A 17,104-nucleotide genomic window follows, 5' to 3' on the forward strand; every position below is an offset into this window, starting at 1 on the left:
CATTTCTAACTTATTTTCTTTAATATATAACATCTTTTCACATGATTTCAATTCAAAATCAAGGGTTTTCATGAGGGAAATTGGGTGTTTTGGGTAGAACTTAGGATTTTTAAATTTTGGGGTCCGATTTCAAAACAAATTATATATTTGAGTTCGTGGGGGAATGGATAATCGGGTTTTGGTTCGAATCTCGGGTTTTGACCATGTGGGTCCGGGGTCGATTTTTTACTTTTTGGGGAAATCTTTAGAAAACCTATTTTCATGCATTAGAATTGATTCATTTAGCATTTATTGATGTCGTTAAGTAAATTATGGCTAGATACAAGCAAATTGATGGTGGAAATAAGAGGTAAAGTGATAGTTGGGGCTTGAATTGTATTCATGGCATTGAGATAAGTGTTTGATCCAACCTTAGCTTGAGGGATTAGGAGTTGTATCCTATTTGCTATGTGTTAATTGTTGAGTATGACGTATAGGTGTGGTGATGAGAATCTATACGTCGGTGTCAAGCATGCCCGTGAGTCTTATACTATGATTAACGTGACTCTGTTTCGTATTGTTCATGCTTTATATGATAATTTCTACTGTTGAATAAGGCTTGTGGAAGTATTATTGGTAATTGAACATTGTAGAGCGTTGGCTCAAGTTAAGAATTGAGTTGTGAAGTAATTGTGGAAAAGAGAAGCGGTTTATGATATTGTCTCCCTTGCCGGGATGTTATTATTTTTGATGTTATCTCCCTTGCCGGGATGTTATTACTCATGATATTGTTTCCCTTACCGGGATATTGTTGTTATGTTATTGTTCCCTTGCCGGGATTTTATTGTGATATTATTGATTCTCTTGCCCAAATTGCTTTGTGATTGTTGCTTGGGTGAGGAAGAGTGTAAAGCACGAAAGGTGATTCCGTGCATGATTTTGAGAGTGTTAATGCACGAATGGTGATGTCATGCCAATATTGTGAGGTAAAAGCATGAAGGGTGATGCCGTGACGCACGATGTACAATGACATGCCATGATATGAGTGATAATGCACGAAGGATCATTTCGTGCCATGATTATGTGAGGTAAAAGCACGAAGGGTGATGCCGTGCCGATTGTATTGATTCTTATGGTGAGTACGAGAGTAAAAACACGAAGGGTGATGTCGTGCACTTGTCTTTGATTTCCTTATTCTTGCTTACAGTTGAATTTTTGTATTCTTTTCACTTCTTTACTAAGATTTGGTTGTACATGATGTTCCCCGCAACATGTTTTCCCTCCCCATCTTTAACTGCTAGTTTCTGTCATTATTACTTGTTTTATATGATATAATTGCACAGGTTTATTTGGTAGTCTTGTCCTAACCTCGTCACTACTTCGCCGAAGTTAGGCTAGGCACTTTCCAGCACATGGAGTCGGTTATGCTGATACTACACTCTGCACTGTGTGCAGATCCCGGTGCTGCAGCTTTTGAACCACAGCGAGGTTGCTGCCTTTAATCCATCAAGTGACCTGAGGTAGTCCTGCAGGAGTCCGCAGGCCTTGGCGTCCCCTTCCTATCTAGTTTTCTTTTGTTCTTTACTATTTTAGAGATAGGCATATATCTATTTTGTTCAGACCCTGTTTGTAGTATTCTTAGATAGTCTGTGAGATTGTGACACCAGTTCTGAGTAGCTTGTGTTTATGGATTGGTATCGGTATTATTATTAAATTGTTACATTTTATTCTTTCGCTTTATTATTTCCGATGTTTATATAATTTTAATTCACAACTGTTAAAGGATTAAAAATGGAAAAGGTAAAATATTTGGAATGATTAGTTTGCCTAGCTTTCACTAGTAGGCGTTATCACGACTTCCGAGGGTGAAAAATGCGGGTCGCGACATTTGTGATTTGAGGATTTACACTGCTAGAATACTTAGGTTGAACCCTCCACTAGAGCTTCGGTCTAGTTGCATTATTCAAAATGGGACATATACGAAACTATGTTACTCGTTTAGATATCTTAGATCAGAAATGCTTGAGATTGTTTCGGTAAGAAGATTTTAATGGTAACTAATTGAGATGTGAATTATTTTAATCAGTTCAACTTTGCAAAATTAGATATGTACGTTCGTATTATTGGCAATTCATATCTTTGCTCACAGGGACAACTTACATTTCTTCAACTACACTCTAATATGCCTTATAAAATGGTCATGCTCAATAACTAACTAATATTAAGTTTATCCAAGAAATAGACAAAGTAATCTCCGCCAACTAGCTCAACCTTGCCAACCTGCAGTTTTAACCACACAACTCACTTACTTGATCTATTATTAATCTTTGGTAAAAGTGAGCAATTAATTAGGCGTTTAGACATAAGAATTGTAAAATTCAAAAAAATTGTGAAAAAATTTTCAAGTGAAAATGGTATTTGAAATTTATAGTTATGTTTGGACATAAATTTCTATTTGGGTTGTTTTTGAAGTTTTGTGAGTGATTTGAGTGAAAATTTTGAAAAACAGCTTTTTGCAGTTTTTCAAATTTTCGAAAATTTCCAAAATGTATCTTCAAGTGAAAATTGGAAATTTTATGAACAAACGCTGATTTCGAAACAAAATGAATTTTTTTTTTTGGAAAAATCTTCCATCAAATTTTATGTCCAAACGGGCACTAACCATATTGACATAATCTTGTATCTCTCCGAACTTATGTTCATATGCCTATTGTTCTTCAATTAACATTCCAATCTGACATATGTCATCATCTATCGCAATGTCAATCTTGCTATGGATAAACAATGTTGAAGAAGCGATTTTGGTTTAAAAAAATAGTTTTTCTTCTCAATGTTTTCTAGAAAGGCTGGTTAGAAAGCTAATCACTTTGCTAAAAAGGTAAAATTGTACAAATCAGTATTTGAATAGAGTATGGAAAGAACACAATATTTGAATGAGGAAAAGTTGGTTTTCGCATTGATGCATAGCTCCTTTGCTTTTCTTTCCCCTACAAATATTCTCCATGCACAATTCATGTAAATGACAAAAAAAAAAAACAATGCTTTAATTTTCATAGCTAAACATTTAATGTGACACGAATAGACATTTGATGAGAAATTTACTATCCGTATTGTAGTTCATAGTATTTCACTTAATTTATACATAAGTTGATAACTCTATAGCTTTTGTCAATTATTTACTGCCTATTTTATGTTGCATTATAGTGCACATATCATAATAAATATTCTGCCACCGGTGAAAACTTTTTTCCCCATTTAAATATTGATTTCGGATTGATTAAATTAGGAGAAGACTTGATATAGATCCTTTGTGGAATGAAAATTGGCCAATTTATGCTGGAATAATAGAACTTTTGAAGATGCTCTCCCTATTTTTAAAGGAAAAATTTCACATAAGAACAATTTGGCTCCCTACTTTTTAATTTTATAGCTCATATTTCAATCTACAACCAACTAGCCCAAAAATAATAGGCTAAGATTCAACATCCAACTCCAATAGGTTCTCAAAATTATTATTTAATTTTTAAAAAGGATTGCTCAAGCTTTTAAGTTAATTTTCGAATCAATAACTATGACCTAAATATTAGTTCAACAAACCAAATCCTTTTGGGTGGTAAAAATTAGATTTTTAACAAGCTTAAATATGTGGGTTTAAATTCCGAATTTGATTTTGTGAGAAATTTGGAGCGGGTGTTATTTAAACTTGTTAGAAATAACTAGTTTCTCGACACGTGCGTGCACGTGTATGTCAAGTCATACAGTATACAATATTTTGTATAGGCTAAATAGATATGCGTGAAAAAAAGTATAGGTTATGTGGCTGACTTGTTTGTCGAGATCAAGATAATTGGTTACTGTCCAAACCTACAAAGATGAATAATCGAAGTTTAATTAGATAAATGTGATTTGTTTTTCTCATTTTATTTTTATGAGGTACAGACATATATACAATAAAATGCATCTAACCTAATACTTCCTTATAAATGACATTCCTAGTGTAAGTTCATGTCTTGATTGCGTTTTGTTTAATCGAGCAATACTTTGCTTCAAATAAACTATTAAAATCAATAGTTGATATCCAAATTTATGAAAATAATGAATCATCTAACTAAACAAATATAATAACATAGAATTGATCATTTCATTATACTTATAGTATGTATGACGTTGACGTCTTTTTTGAATGAATAATAATTTTTATATGAAAATATTGGTAGATTAAATATTTGTGAAAATCAATAGAGAATAAAAGCATTAGAATAATTATGGATCAAAATGATGAAAGGGATCGTTTTGTCTCAATCAATTAAGAATGCCTTAACCGGATAAATTCACTTATTTCACATTGTATCTAGAAAGCAAGAGTAAAAAATTAAATTTTGAGTACTATGCCAACTTAAGTTACTTTTATATGAGCAAAAATGCTAAAATTGATATTTAAATTGACACACAAATTATTAAATTAGATTCTAAGGCTAACATGATTATTAAATTAGACCTAGAAAAGGTCTTCGATGTCTGGAACAGTCATTTATTTATAGAACTCTTGTATACTTCAAATTCCCCCCAAAAATCACCAATCTTATTATGAATTGTATTACCACTAGTAACATTGCAATTCTCATTAACGGCACTAGCACAAACTATTTCAAGCCTACTAGAGGCATTCGTCAAGGAGACCCACTTTTCCCTTATATTTTCGTCCTTTGCATTGACATGTTATCCAAATATATAAATTACCAAGTTGATTGTGCTAATTGGGACCCCATTAAATTAAACCCAAAAGTTTCAAATCTATCTCATGTTTTCTTTGTAGACTACCTTACTTTGATGGCCAACGTTAATAACAAAACATGTGCCACGATCTCTAATACTCTCTCTACTTTTTGTAATTTATCGGGACAGAAAATCAACAACAAAAAATCAAAGATCCTTTTTTCAACAACTATCCTAAATATTTTCTAGAAAAAAATTTCAAAATTCTTAACATTTCAATAAGCAATAATTTTGGTAAATACTTATATTTTTCAATTATTGATAAATCTCCTAAGCCTAAGGACTTCCTTTATATTCTTGATAACATGAGAACAAAGCTTGCAAACTGAAAAATTAATTGCCTAAACCTTGTTGGGTGAACAATTTTAATATAATCCACTCTTAGTAATATTTCAAATCACGTCATGCAATACTTTCAACTACCCAAACAAACCCTTAAACACATCAAAGAAATTTCCTATGGGGCACTACTCAGGAAAGAAAAATTTCTTCACCTTATAAATTGGGATATTGTTGCCACTCCTAAGTAGAAAGGGGGAATTGGTTTAGTCAAAGCTAACATAAAAAAACAAACACTATTAGCTAGCCTTACATGGCGCCTTTATAGTAATACAATGGCCCCGGAGCTAAGGTTCTTATTAACCAATACTCCACTAAAACAACCCAAGGAATTCATCTTTTATATGAAAAAATATTGTGCATGGATGGAGCCTATGCAGCAAAGGTCTTGCATGGAATATAGGTAAAGGAGATCTTATTAACCTTTGGAACAATAGATGGATCCCTAACCTCCCCCCTCTGAGAACTCTAATCCAAGGCTCCCTTCCCATTAAAGAAGAAAACATGCTAGTAAGGAATATCCTTGTCCACCACAACTGGAAATTTGATGATCTTTCCTTTTCCATCCCTAGTGATATCAAGGATGCTATACAAAACATTCATATAAATAATTCTATCCTCACCAATGATAAGCCATACTGGTTTCTCACGAATAGCGGAATTTTTAGCATAAAATCAGCCATAAGCCTTATCACCCTTCTAAGGATCCCATCCTAAATATCTCATGGATTTGGAAGCTAAAAATCCCTAGGAAAATAAGTTTCTTCCTTGCCTTTGCTATCATAATAAGCTTCCCACTAGGTCATATCTTCTTCGCATAGGCCTTAACATTGATGACCTATGCCCAGCCTGTAGAAAAGATAAGGAAGATATCACCCACATCTTCAAAACATGCCCCATAGCTGTGAGATTTTGGGAAAACTTAGGTATCTCCCTACTAAACTCAACTAATTTCTCGATTCTATTAAGCTCATGCAACCAACAAAATCTTTTCCCTCGCTGGATTGGGAGGATATTTATCCTTATGGTCTTTGGCATCTTTGGTTCAATCGTAATAGCAATAACCTTAACAATGACTCTAAAGATGTCTCAGTCTCCCAAACTCTTAATAGAGATGCCGAGTTTAAGTACCTTACTGGTGCCCAACACCCCTCCTCAAATGTCATAAATATCACCATCACTTGGCAAAAACCTAGCATGGACTCTTACAAACTTAATTGTGACAGTGCTTATAATATCAATAAGAGCATTGGTGGTTTGGGGAGGGGGGGGGGGTCATACGCAACAATCATGGCCAATGGATTGTTAGTTTTCAAAGGCTATCTAACGCCATTAGCAACACTCAAGCAGAGCTCCTTGCGCTGGAAACAGGTCTAAGAGTTGATGTACAGTTTAAGCTCCATCTTCTTGAAATCGAAACGGACTCAACAGAGGTAATAAATCTTCTCAATACTGATCATCAAATTTATAACCACATTATCTCTTCATGCAGGTGGTCAATGGCCCAGTTGGGGATTCCGCTACCCAGACATAACTTCTGAGAAGTAAATTCAATGGCAAACCTCTTGGCAAAAGACAGTACCAAGCTTAGGAATATGAATAAAACAATCATCCATCATGCACCTACGCCAATGGTGGAGGCTGTTGGGAAATCCTACCTTAGATCTATATCGGAAGAATCTTGTATTAAGCTAGCTAGTATGGGTAATATCGATGTAATGAATAGCTCTAATTTTTTTGTAACATTTCTCAGTTTCGATCCCAATGGAATGACTGTGAATGATATATAGTATCTAATAAAATTTCCTGTTTACAACAACAAAAGAAAAAGAAAATTGGCCAGTTTTCTCATTCTGTTTTTGCTTTAGAAAAGGTAAAACTTTGCAGAGAGAATATTGGATAAAACCTTTACATTTTATTAGTTGTTCATCTATCCTAAATTCACTAATTTATGAATAGTCACATGTAATTATTGTTAAGTTGTTTGATAATGTAAATTTTTTGGTATATATAATTTAAATCCATAAAATAAATATTTGACATTCCAAAATATTTTACAAATTAGTTGCTCGGGTACAATGGCAAAAAACCAGGAAAACGATAAAAAGAGGTCCCGCAGCTCCAATTAATAAACCCTAAAACCCTTCCCTCACCTTTGATTACTTGCCGTACTTGCGTTGAAGTTCACTTTTCCGGCAGACAACATGGCAGAGATGGATTTGGACTTCGACGGCCCAAGTAAAGCTCCAACTAGGCCATCCCGTTTTGCTCCCAAAAGCTCTAAATTGAAGCCCCAACCCCAACAAGTAACCAAACCCAAACCTGAAACACCGTTATCATCTTCTGATCCTCCTATTCCAACTAAAAAGGAAGAATTAGTTTCAAAACCCTCAGTAAAAGATCATCCAGCCGAAAATGGAGCCGCAATGGTTAAAGATGACGTTCCATTGGATGAAAACACTACGGGAGACGACGTGGCAGAAGAAGAACAAGTCACCATGGATACTGATAGCGTTGAAGATGAAGTTGTTCGTGAAATTGATGTGTTTTTTACCCCTTCCTCTGATCCTAACTCTCAGGTATATTTATCTTTTATTTAATTAGCTGGTTTATTTGTTGAATTTGCAAAATTTTCTATTTGCTAAGTATTAATTTCTCTATTTTCGTCAGCTATATGTGTTCCAATATCCGTTGAGGTCCGTATGGCGTCCCTATGAATTGGAGGAAAGATGTCAAGAGGTGAGTTACAAAAATTGCTTTTCGTGTTTCTTACTCAAAATAAATGAGTAGTATCAATCATTAGATAGAAAATGCTGGTTTTAAATGACCAGTTTGTACGTCTGAATCAGATTTTATATATTTGCAGGTGAGATTGAGACCTTCAACTGCACAAATGGAGGTTGATTTGGCAGTAGATTTTGATTCTAAAAATTTTGACCGAGACTCTGTTCATGCAGTAAAGATGGAAAAGCAGGTTCGTTCGATTTATCCTCTAAATTAAAAGAGTAACTCTTTGAGCTAATTTCCTGCGTTATTTGCTTCCATGCATCTGTTAACCTTGAGCCTAGGGTCTATCGGAAAACAGCTAAGGTCTTCATACACACTACCCTCCCTGACCCTACTTGTGGGATTATAATGGGTATGTTGTTGCTGTTGTTGTTGCATCTATTAACCTTCAATGTTGGTCTCTATATATTTTTTGCTTTCCATGTTCATGAAACTGCTCGACTTCCTCTAATATCTGATCTTCCTTATTATGTGTCTATCCATTGCTCCACCTTATATTCCGTTTAATACCATTTGTTTTGGACATACTCCTTGCTATTCATGGACATGTATTATATATCTTCCAGCTTCATGGTTGCATCTGTGCTGTTAGGTGAAGGATAAGGAGGTTGACATCTAGATTCTGGAAACTCTGCACTTGATATTTGTTCCCTTAGCAGAAATTACAGTTCTAATTGTTTTACCAATAATCTGATTATTTCTCATTTTTCAGACCCTTTCTACATCATGGATGCCATTATCAACTTGCACCTCTGGATATGCTGTTGGGGTCCTCATTGGTGATAAGGTAAACCATTTGTTATTGATGTGCATCTCTGACTTCTAGATTTATAGAGTTCTGATTGACAGAAAATTAGTTTTCCGCAGGTTGTGTATGTGCTTATACATCTCCAGCTTTTGCCCTTTTCCAAAAACTAATTTGGACAATAACAATGTTACTCTTTCAAGTTCAAGTTTAATCAAGTTAATTCTGTGTCAGCTTCAAGTTGAAGCAAATTTTCCGCTGTCAAATCTGACACTACCTTAAGTATGCAGTGGGGAACTGCTGTAATGCTTCTGGCTCTCATATTTACCCAAGATCTGCTACTTAGTATTAGAAAATTGTCAAGTTTGTTTAATTATATTCTTCCGTTTCTTATACACTTCAGCATGAGAAACTTCCACTAAAATTTCTTAGTTTGCTGATAGCAATTTGAAGCTCATTTCTGTGTTGAAAGGAAAAAAATTAACGCTTATTAGTGTTCTCCATAGTTACGCTCTTGCTTCCTGTTTGTTATGCAGTTGCACCTCAATCCTATTCATGCAGTTGTACAGCTCCGACCATCACAGCAGCATCTTAAGGAAAGTGAGTTGAAGAAGAAGAACATTGCCACCGGCAGTGATGGAAAAACTGTTGAAAACAAAGAAGTCGAGGAAAAAAAGCCTGCGGGTCCATCAAAGAAGCAGGTTCATTTCATGATTTGCTCTTTGATGCCCAGCTCCTAAGCAATTTGAATGGACCTTGTTTATGACTAATCTTCATGTGATATTATTGTACAAATTAGTGGCTAGCACTTAAGATATTTTATGTGGAGGACTATTTGGTTCCGGACTAGGTTTGCCACATTTTCGGGTAAATATGATAAGGCAATGCCTAAAGATTGATCTTCTTTTGTTAATCATTCTGCTACTTTCAAGACTAAGCTTTTTCCTAGTATTGTGAGCTCCACACCCAAACCCCTACCCTGGAGCCCAATACCTGCTTTTCCATTTTGCTCACTTGGTGTCTCAAGTCAACCCCAACCTTATTGTTGGAGGTGGAGGGTCTTTGCCACTAGGCTATCCCTCCCTCAATGCTGCTTAAAGCTTTACCATTCTTCGATTTATTCTTATAACATATACCTTTTGTGCAGAACAAACCACCTGGGAATGTCAAGGATATTGAAGAGGTATGATAAAAGTGACCATGTACTGACAAAATTTCCAGTTTTCGATATTAGCTAATAACTCTCCATAGTTCTTTAGCTTGAGTGGCTGCTGATTTTGCATCTACTATGATTTGGATTGACATTTCTGTTCGTAGTGTTTCTATTTATAATCTGGTCAAGAGCAGTTAGCTTTTTCCATCCAGTCGCAAATATCATTTCAAACGGTTTCGTTAATTCAGATCTTTGTGAGAAGTTATTGGTATCTTCTTCATTTCCTGTTTTAGCATTGGGTACATCTAAAATACCATGGAGCTAGGAGTGACATTTCAGCCAGATATCTACAGGAAATGGCCATGGAGGAAGGCTCTCCAGTATCATTTTCAATGAGCCCGTATGTGTCCCCTAATATGGTTGATTTTTTCCGTTTGAGAAACTGCTCTGTTCAGGACAATTAATAAGAAGCTTTTTTTCTCAAAGCATACATTCATCCACCGTCTTATTCTAATACCAGTTTTCTGTTCTGTTAATTTGATACACAGGATTGATTATCTGAACGCTGTGTGTCCTGGCAGACCAACTGATACTGACAGATTAAAAATTCTTCGAACAAGGTACTGCAGCTTCTCTAATTGATCCTTCTCTTCGTCGATTATTTTGACATCGAAAGGTTTTGGAGGTGCTGCTAAGGACAACACCAAAGTTTTTATTTGCATTTATGATCATAGAGCTGTCTTCTCTAGTATTGCCACAATTCTTTAGCATATACCTGAGGTTGAAATTGCAAATTAATCACCTCGTTGGGGCTTGACAATGTGGTTTGACATAAATATGCAGCTCATGACTTGAATTGCTTCCATTTGTGATTCTTCTATTATCTTTCTCTAGCCAGATATTTGCTATTTCTTTTTATCAATACCCAGCCATGTGAATAGTAGATAGCTGTTCTTGAAATGCCGTATTTCTCAACTATCTTAAATTAAACATTTTCCCCAGTCATTTAATGCCTCCTAACTTCTAAATTGTCAAATGTTTGGTTTTCAGGTTGTCTCAATTACCTCTTGAAGAACGCATTAGAACTTGGCTTCTTGAGGTTAATATCCACTATTTGAATTATGCGCTACTTGTATATTTTTATGCCTGCAACAAAGTTTGTTTACAAGGTCTCATGATCTTGATAACTCATAAAGGCAGCATATTTCTAAATCTGGGTTCTTTTGGCAACAGGGGCCTCCAATTCATCGTTTTGATGCTCTAAAGCACCTGGCTCTGGATGATCCTGTTGATGAAATTTTGAGAGTCCTCCAAAGATACGCACAATTAGTTCAAGGATTATGGGTTCCAAAAAGTTCATTAATCTATGGAAAGAATGATGGACTGGAAGTTTTAGCAAGGAATTTTATTCTCTTTGAGTTTAGCAAGAGTACCATTATTAAGCAGAAAGTTTTTGCCAGGAGGTTGGATTTCCTTAAAGCTGCGAAACCAACACTAAAATCATTAGCTGTTGAGAGGCTTGACCTGAATGATTGGAAGCTCAAAGAGCATCCTGACAAGAAATTTGAAGTTCTTTATGGTGATGTTGTGAAAGAGCAGCAAGCTACCTGGGAATGCATGGGGAAACAGATCAATGGTATTTTGTCCGGAGGAAGAAACAAGCCTCCTATGAAGAATTTAAATTCAAATGCCAACATTCCTGCACTTCCAGGTGGCGGTAAACCCGCTCCTGGGTCACTTTCGCGAACATCTATGTCAGAAAAGACTCGAGAAGCTTTACCAAAGGCGCTTCAAAAAGTTTTTAGAATCTATAAGGCTTGCAGGTGAGATCTCTGAGATTTGTGAACTTTTCTGCCCTTTGTTGTTTACCATTCAGTGATTTTGGGTATTCATCTTAGTCACACAAATTGTTACAGCCTGAGAAAAAATGCAGAAACCTTTGTAAATAGGTTGTTTGTTGACCTTGGTTTGATTGCTCTGCAACTTTACAATCATTTCCGTGCTTGGCTTTTTTGAACTGCTTGAAGCTCCTTGCTCCAACTTCTGCCACCTGTTGGAGTTCCTTTGTGTTTGGTTCAAGAACTCCGTTTCTCGCTCACTCACTCTCTCCCCCCCTCTCTCTCTCATAATCTTGTTCTGCTAGCTGTTGCACCTTTTATGGCTTTTGATATTATCTTTCGGATCTTAAGGATTGTGTAAATAGGCGATTGTTTCATCCTGAATATGACTTCTAAAAGGATGAGATGGTCTAGTTATAGGACATTTTTCTTTGCTTTGGCATCATCTCAGAACCTTACTTTGAGCAGTGGTAATCCATTGTCCTTCAAAGTCCTGTTTATGTTGACTTGTTAGTTGAGGTGAGTTGTGCAAGTACTTAGGTCGAAATTGTCCATCACAAAATTTATGCTGTCTTCCTGTTATGTTATACTATACTTTTCTAGAATGGTAATGGATCATAACATAGAAGAAAACTCTATTTTCCATTGTCTTTACTCCATTGCGCCTCGCCTGTCTGATATTTAGATTTAATAGAGTTGTTTGCTGTTCAAGGAAAAACTGTATATGACTTTCTTAAATTAAAAAAAAAAAACGATTTCCTCCATCTAAATTTGTGACCCCCTGACAGATCGGAAATCCATTGTTTAATTTTGCCAGTTTCCAGCAAATCCGCCAACGTCTGCGAGATGTGGCAGTTTCTGAGTCTCAAAAGGGAGATGCAAAGAAGGCCATAACTGCAGCCAATTCTGTGGATGATGCACCTCCCGAGGAGATACAGGCAGTGATTAATCAGGTTGCTGTAAACATCCATGGTGTCTATGTTTTAAAGTCATCACCAGATAATCCACAATATGACGCATTGAGGTTAGTAAGTGTTGCTATTATAACTAAAACTACTTGATAATTACCTAGGCCCGTGGCTAATACATAGTTTTGGTTCTCAGGAAAGTTGTAATTGACCTTCTTATGGCTGAAGGGCCGAGTGCAAAGCTAAAGAAAGCCTCTATAGTTGAAGCTGCCAAGTTGCAACTGAATAGGGATATTACCGATATTGAGTTTAAAAAGGTGAGTAGTTCTTTTCTTACTTGTCAAGAGAATTAAGGAATGTCTTCTTTGAGTTTATTGTATGGAGTTTCACATGGCTGCTGAAGTCAAGATCAGAACAGTTATTATCATAGTTGATGTAGTGTCAATTAGTCAACCTATTGAAAATAGTAAGATGTGTAAGTGTCTAGGTTTATATGTCTTTTTAGTTACCCTAGGTGCATGACCTTTTATATTATCTAAGTATGGCTTTATGTTATTGTGGTTAAGTTCATAGTGTGTGTGAAATCATTTATTAGGTATGAGTCTAGAAGTTTCCCTTGTCACCTATAAAAGCACCCATTGTATCTCCCTCTTCCTTCCTCTTTGTGCCTTATGATATTATCAAGGGCCCATCTTTATATTCCAACAAGTAGTATCAGAACGGTGGTTCGATTCTGGTAGGTGTAAAGGCGAAATTCAGTAATTCAACAGAAGGTGCTTCTCCATATTTGAGGACCTGTTGAGAGGCCGGCAATTTTCAAAGAGAAAACTGATTATTTCGGGGTTTTGAAGAATAAAGCACCATCGAGAAGGTGTAAGTCTTGAAGGACTTAACAAGACGGGAAAAAAAGACAGAAAAGTCTTCCATGAGTGTATTTGCAATAGCCAAAAGTTAGAAGGAGATTGAATGAATTCCCTATAGTTGAAACTTCTCTGCTTTGATGGAAAATTTGAAATTATGAGAAAAGTTTTATCCAGATGACCTACCTAGATGCGTGCAAGGATACTGTTTGAAGGCAAATTTAGAAGGCATAAACAAAGAGGTTGTTGAAAATGATGCTGAAATTATCAAGAGTAAATGAAGAGTAGGAGAAGACATTTAAGTTTAAGGGGATGTTGAAAATAGTAAACTTAAATGTTTAAGCTCTAGATTCATGTGTTTTTAGTTGTCCTAGGTGCATAACCTTTAAAATTATTGTGGTTAAGTTCATAGTGTTTGTGAAATCATTTGTTAGGTATGAGTCTTAGAATTTCTCTCGACACCAATAAAAGCACCCCTTGTAATGTTGTTATGTAAAAGTGGTCTCTTTGAGAATATTACTATTGTGTTTCATGTGTATCTCCCTCTTCCATCCTCTTTATGCTTTATGATATAATCAAGAGTTCTCCCTTTTATACCAACACTATCAATCAAATGTGCCTAAACCCAAACTAGTCTGGGTTGTTTGTATGAATCATTTAGATGTTTCACTCCAAAGGTGAATGAAGGGTTCTCTAAAAGTAGTTGTTCTGTAAATTTTACAATTATCCATACAGAAGAAACAAAAACAACAAAAGAAATATAGTGCAGAAGAAACAAAAACTGCAAAGCTAACATTAACATTTGGCAGGATCCATTTTTGTTCTCTTCTATGACGTGGGAAAGTTTGTATCTTGGGCTTTAGGTTTTTCTACTAGACTGCTGTCAGGGTTCTTATTTTGCACTTCTTATATGTAATTTGGATCTTAGCAATACTGTGGTAATGCTGCCATGATCCTGCGCGTGTGCTGACCGACGTGATCTATGATGGTTATTGGGCTTCAAATGAGCTTGAACCTACATGCTATTACACGAAGTCAATGTATTCCAGCACAAGCAGATGTACGACAGATGTTTACAGTATCCTGTTTCTGATCCTCTTACCCCATTTCTTTCCATTTTTCCTCCTTTTGGTATTTCTCCTTCTCTTCTTAGGCTTAACAATCAACATCAGTGATAGGATATAAAATGTAACAGTTACCAAATTCCATGTTAAGTGATACTATTGAGATACTGCATTGTTGTGGTCTAGGATCCTTCATGTTGCTTTGAATTTTGTATTGTGAATGAGCTGCTTCGATGGTAGTGTGAAATGTTGTTAGTCCGTCAGATTGCAATACAAGCTTTTGTCCTATCCGTGTTAGATTATAGAAAAGCTTTTGTTGACTTGCCGGGATGCTAAATATTTTTCTATGCTTCTGCAGGTTATGCAGGAATTATGTGAATCAAAAAATTCAGCATGGGTTTTGAGAAGTGGTGATGGCAGTTCATCATAGTCTGCGGTTTTTAATTCAAGTTGTACAGGTCACCCGAAATACATGTTAGTAGTTGGAAATTCTCAACGATGAGAAGCTGCAAATTGGACGTTTCCCTTTACTCTTAAGAAGTATAATTGTTTAGTTTTTTGGGTTATACGATGTCTCAGCCTGTTGGTGGGAAGCCCTTTGCGTTGCAACTATATGCAGCTCCTCTGTGAGAAAGTCTAGGAGATATCTCTATATCAGAAATATGTTGGACAAGATGTAGATCTTCCATTTAATCAAACTCTTTCTCACTGAAGAAGTCCAAGTTGGTACTAGTTTTATGATCGCCTACTGCATTTAAACAATGATGAAACAGTTACTGCATTTAAAATTGAACGTTTCCCTTTACTCTTAAGAAGTATAACAGTTACTGCATTTTAACAATGATATATAGCATTGTTGTGCCGCTTTTGTGTTGAGAATAGGATATTTCATTGTGCCTGCTTCAGATGTTTCTACTTGTTTTCTTATCACTCACCACTACCACTACCAGGGCTCTGTGCAGTTGTCAAAAATCTGCAGGCTAAAAGGTAGTCAACAGGACTAGTAGATAAAAGAGATGCAAGTAGATCTCTGAGCATCCATGTTTGTATATATGTTACATGAGCTTCTCTTAAGGGGTAACTCAAATATGAAGACTTATTTTGAATGGTAAGACTGCCAATTTATCCTGACTACTAATTTTGTGCGTGATTGATGTGGCTCTTTTTATTTGTTTATTATCGTGAGATCAGGATTATTTTAGAACCTATAATATGGAATAGCAAGCGCATGCAAACGAAAATTACGGGTTTGCTTTTGCAATTGCATAGCCAATTGAAAAGGGATTTTTATATACCTATACACTATTAAAAATTTTATTATCCTAAATGTCCATGTTTAGTTAATTACCCGGCATAACTAAATTTTGTTTACAAAATATATACAATCCACCTTAAAAGGTTTCCAATTCATTATTTGTGTTAGCTGAAACGTAAAAGAAAGAACACAAGATTTAACGTGGTTCAGATCAAAATAATCCTACGTTCACCAGAGAACAATTGCCCTTTTAATATTAACAAAGGAAGGGGAGATTTCCCAATTACACTTAAGAGAATTTCTCTCTTAACTCTTTACTCACTACAATGTATTGTATTATTTTGGGATGATTTTTACAAGTGAAGGAGTGCATCTATTTATAGAGGTAAAGACCTCCTCTTGATGTCATTGGTGACATCAAACTACCTCCTCTTGATGTCATGGGTGACATCAAAGGAGGAAGCTTCCTCCTAGCATCCACACCAACTCTTTCCACCAACTCTTCCAATTGGCATGCCATTGTTGACTAAACATAAACCAACATTTTCAGCATGCCATTGTTGACTAAACATAAACCAACATTTTCAATCTCCACCTTGGTTTGCGTTTCGAGCGTGTGAACAACTCTGGCCAAAACTTCTAAGCTTACTGGGCAACCCCGTTGTAAGAAACAAGAAGAATCAAACCATTGTTGAACATACCACCTCCACCTAGCAACTGTTCTCTTCGGAGTTGCATCAGTTGATGCACACCCCCGCCAAGTCCTTGCAGTGTGCAAACTTAGCGAGCGGGACTATCTTGGTCAACATGTCTGCAGCATTATCGTCTGTGATAACCTTCACGACCTTGATAGTTCCCTCATCAATAACATCTCGAATAAAATGAAATCTGACATCAATGTGTTTAGTGCGCTCATGAAATCTCTGATTTTTCATTAGATGAATAGCACTCTGACTATCACATCTAAGAGTTGATTCCAGCTGAACCAAACTCAATTCCGCTACTAAACTTTTCAACCAGATAGCTTCCTTTACCGCCTCCGCTGCTGCCATGTATTCTGCTTCTGTCGTAGACAAAGCGACAATCGACTGCAAAGTCGACTTCCAACTGACGGCACTGCCAACGAGGGTAAAGATGTATCCAGTTGTGGACCTTCTTCTGTCAAGATCTCCTGCATAGTCAGAATCCACATAACCGAGAATTGAAATACCTGTACCACTTTTTCGAAAGGTAAGACCAACACCAGAAGCTCCTTTGAGATATCTCAATATCCACTTGACAGCTTCCCAATGCCTCTTTCCTGGGTTGGACATGTATCTACTTACCACACTTACAGATTGAGCAATATCTGGACGTGTGCATACCATAGCATACATAATACTACCAACTGCACTGGCATA

General features: G+C 36.1%; 1 protein-coding gene across 2 annotated transcripts; it reads left to right on the forward strand.

The window, feature by feature from the left end:
* Positions 1-7,171: 7,171 nt before the first annotated feature.
* LOC104240830 (uncharacterized) lies at positions 7,172-15,312 on the forward strand. Of its 2 annotated transcripts, XM_009795720.2 has the most exons (13): positions 7,172-7,673; positions 7,765-7,833; positions 7,961-8,068; positions 8,594-8,668; positions 9,163-9,327; positions 9,774-9,809; positions 10,073-10,179; positions 10,328-10,399; positions 10,830-10,878; positions 11,013-11,602; positions 12,435-12,641; positions 12,722-12,842; positions 14,808-15,312. In XM_009795720.2, exons 1-13 carry the CDS (start codon positions 7,299-7,301, stop codon positions 14,877-14,879), a joined length of 2,046 nt encoding a protein of 681 aa, XP_009794022.1. In that variant the 5' UTR covers positions 7,172-7,298; the 3' UTR covers positions 14,880-15,312. The 2 variants fall into 2 exon arrangements, with proteins under 2 accessions (XP_009794022.1, XP_070024162.1); XM_070168061.1 differs by lacking the exons at positions 12,722-12,842; positions 14,808-15,312 and having other exon boundaries at positions 12,406-12,641.
* Positions 15,313-17,104: the final 1,792 nt, after the last annotated feature.

This window comes from Nicotiana sylvestris, chromosome 2 (assembly GCF_000393655.2).
Source record: "Nicotiana sylvestris chromosome 2, ASM39365v2, whole genome shotgun sequence".
In the NCBI taxonomy this organism is placed as follows: Eukaryota; Viridiplantae; Streptophyta; class Magnoliopsida; order Solanales; family Solanaceae; genus Nicotiana; species Nicotiana sylvestris.

What these genes read in the sequence shown, in the direction of transcription:
- LOC104240830 (XM_009795720.2), top strand. Translation starts at nt 7,299, where the DNA reads ATGGCAGAGATGGATTTGGACTTCGACGGCCCAAGTAAAGCTCCAACT. An exon ending in ATGTCAAGGATATTGAAGAG is followed by an intron (nt 9,810 to 10,072) that starts GTATGATAAAAG and finishes TTCCTGTTTTAG; the next exon opens with CATTGGGTACATCTAAAATA. An exon ending in TTAAAAATTCTTCGAACAAG is followed by an intron (nt 10,400 to 10,829) that starts GTACTGCAGCTT and finishes TTTGGTTTTCAG; the next exon opens with GTTGTCTCAATTACCTCTTG.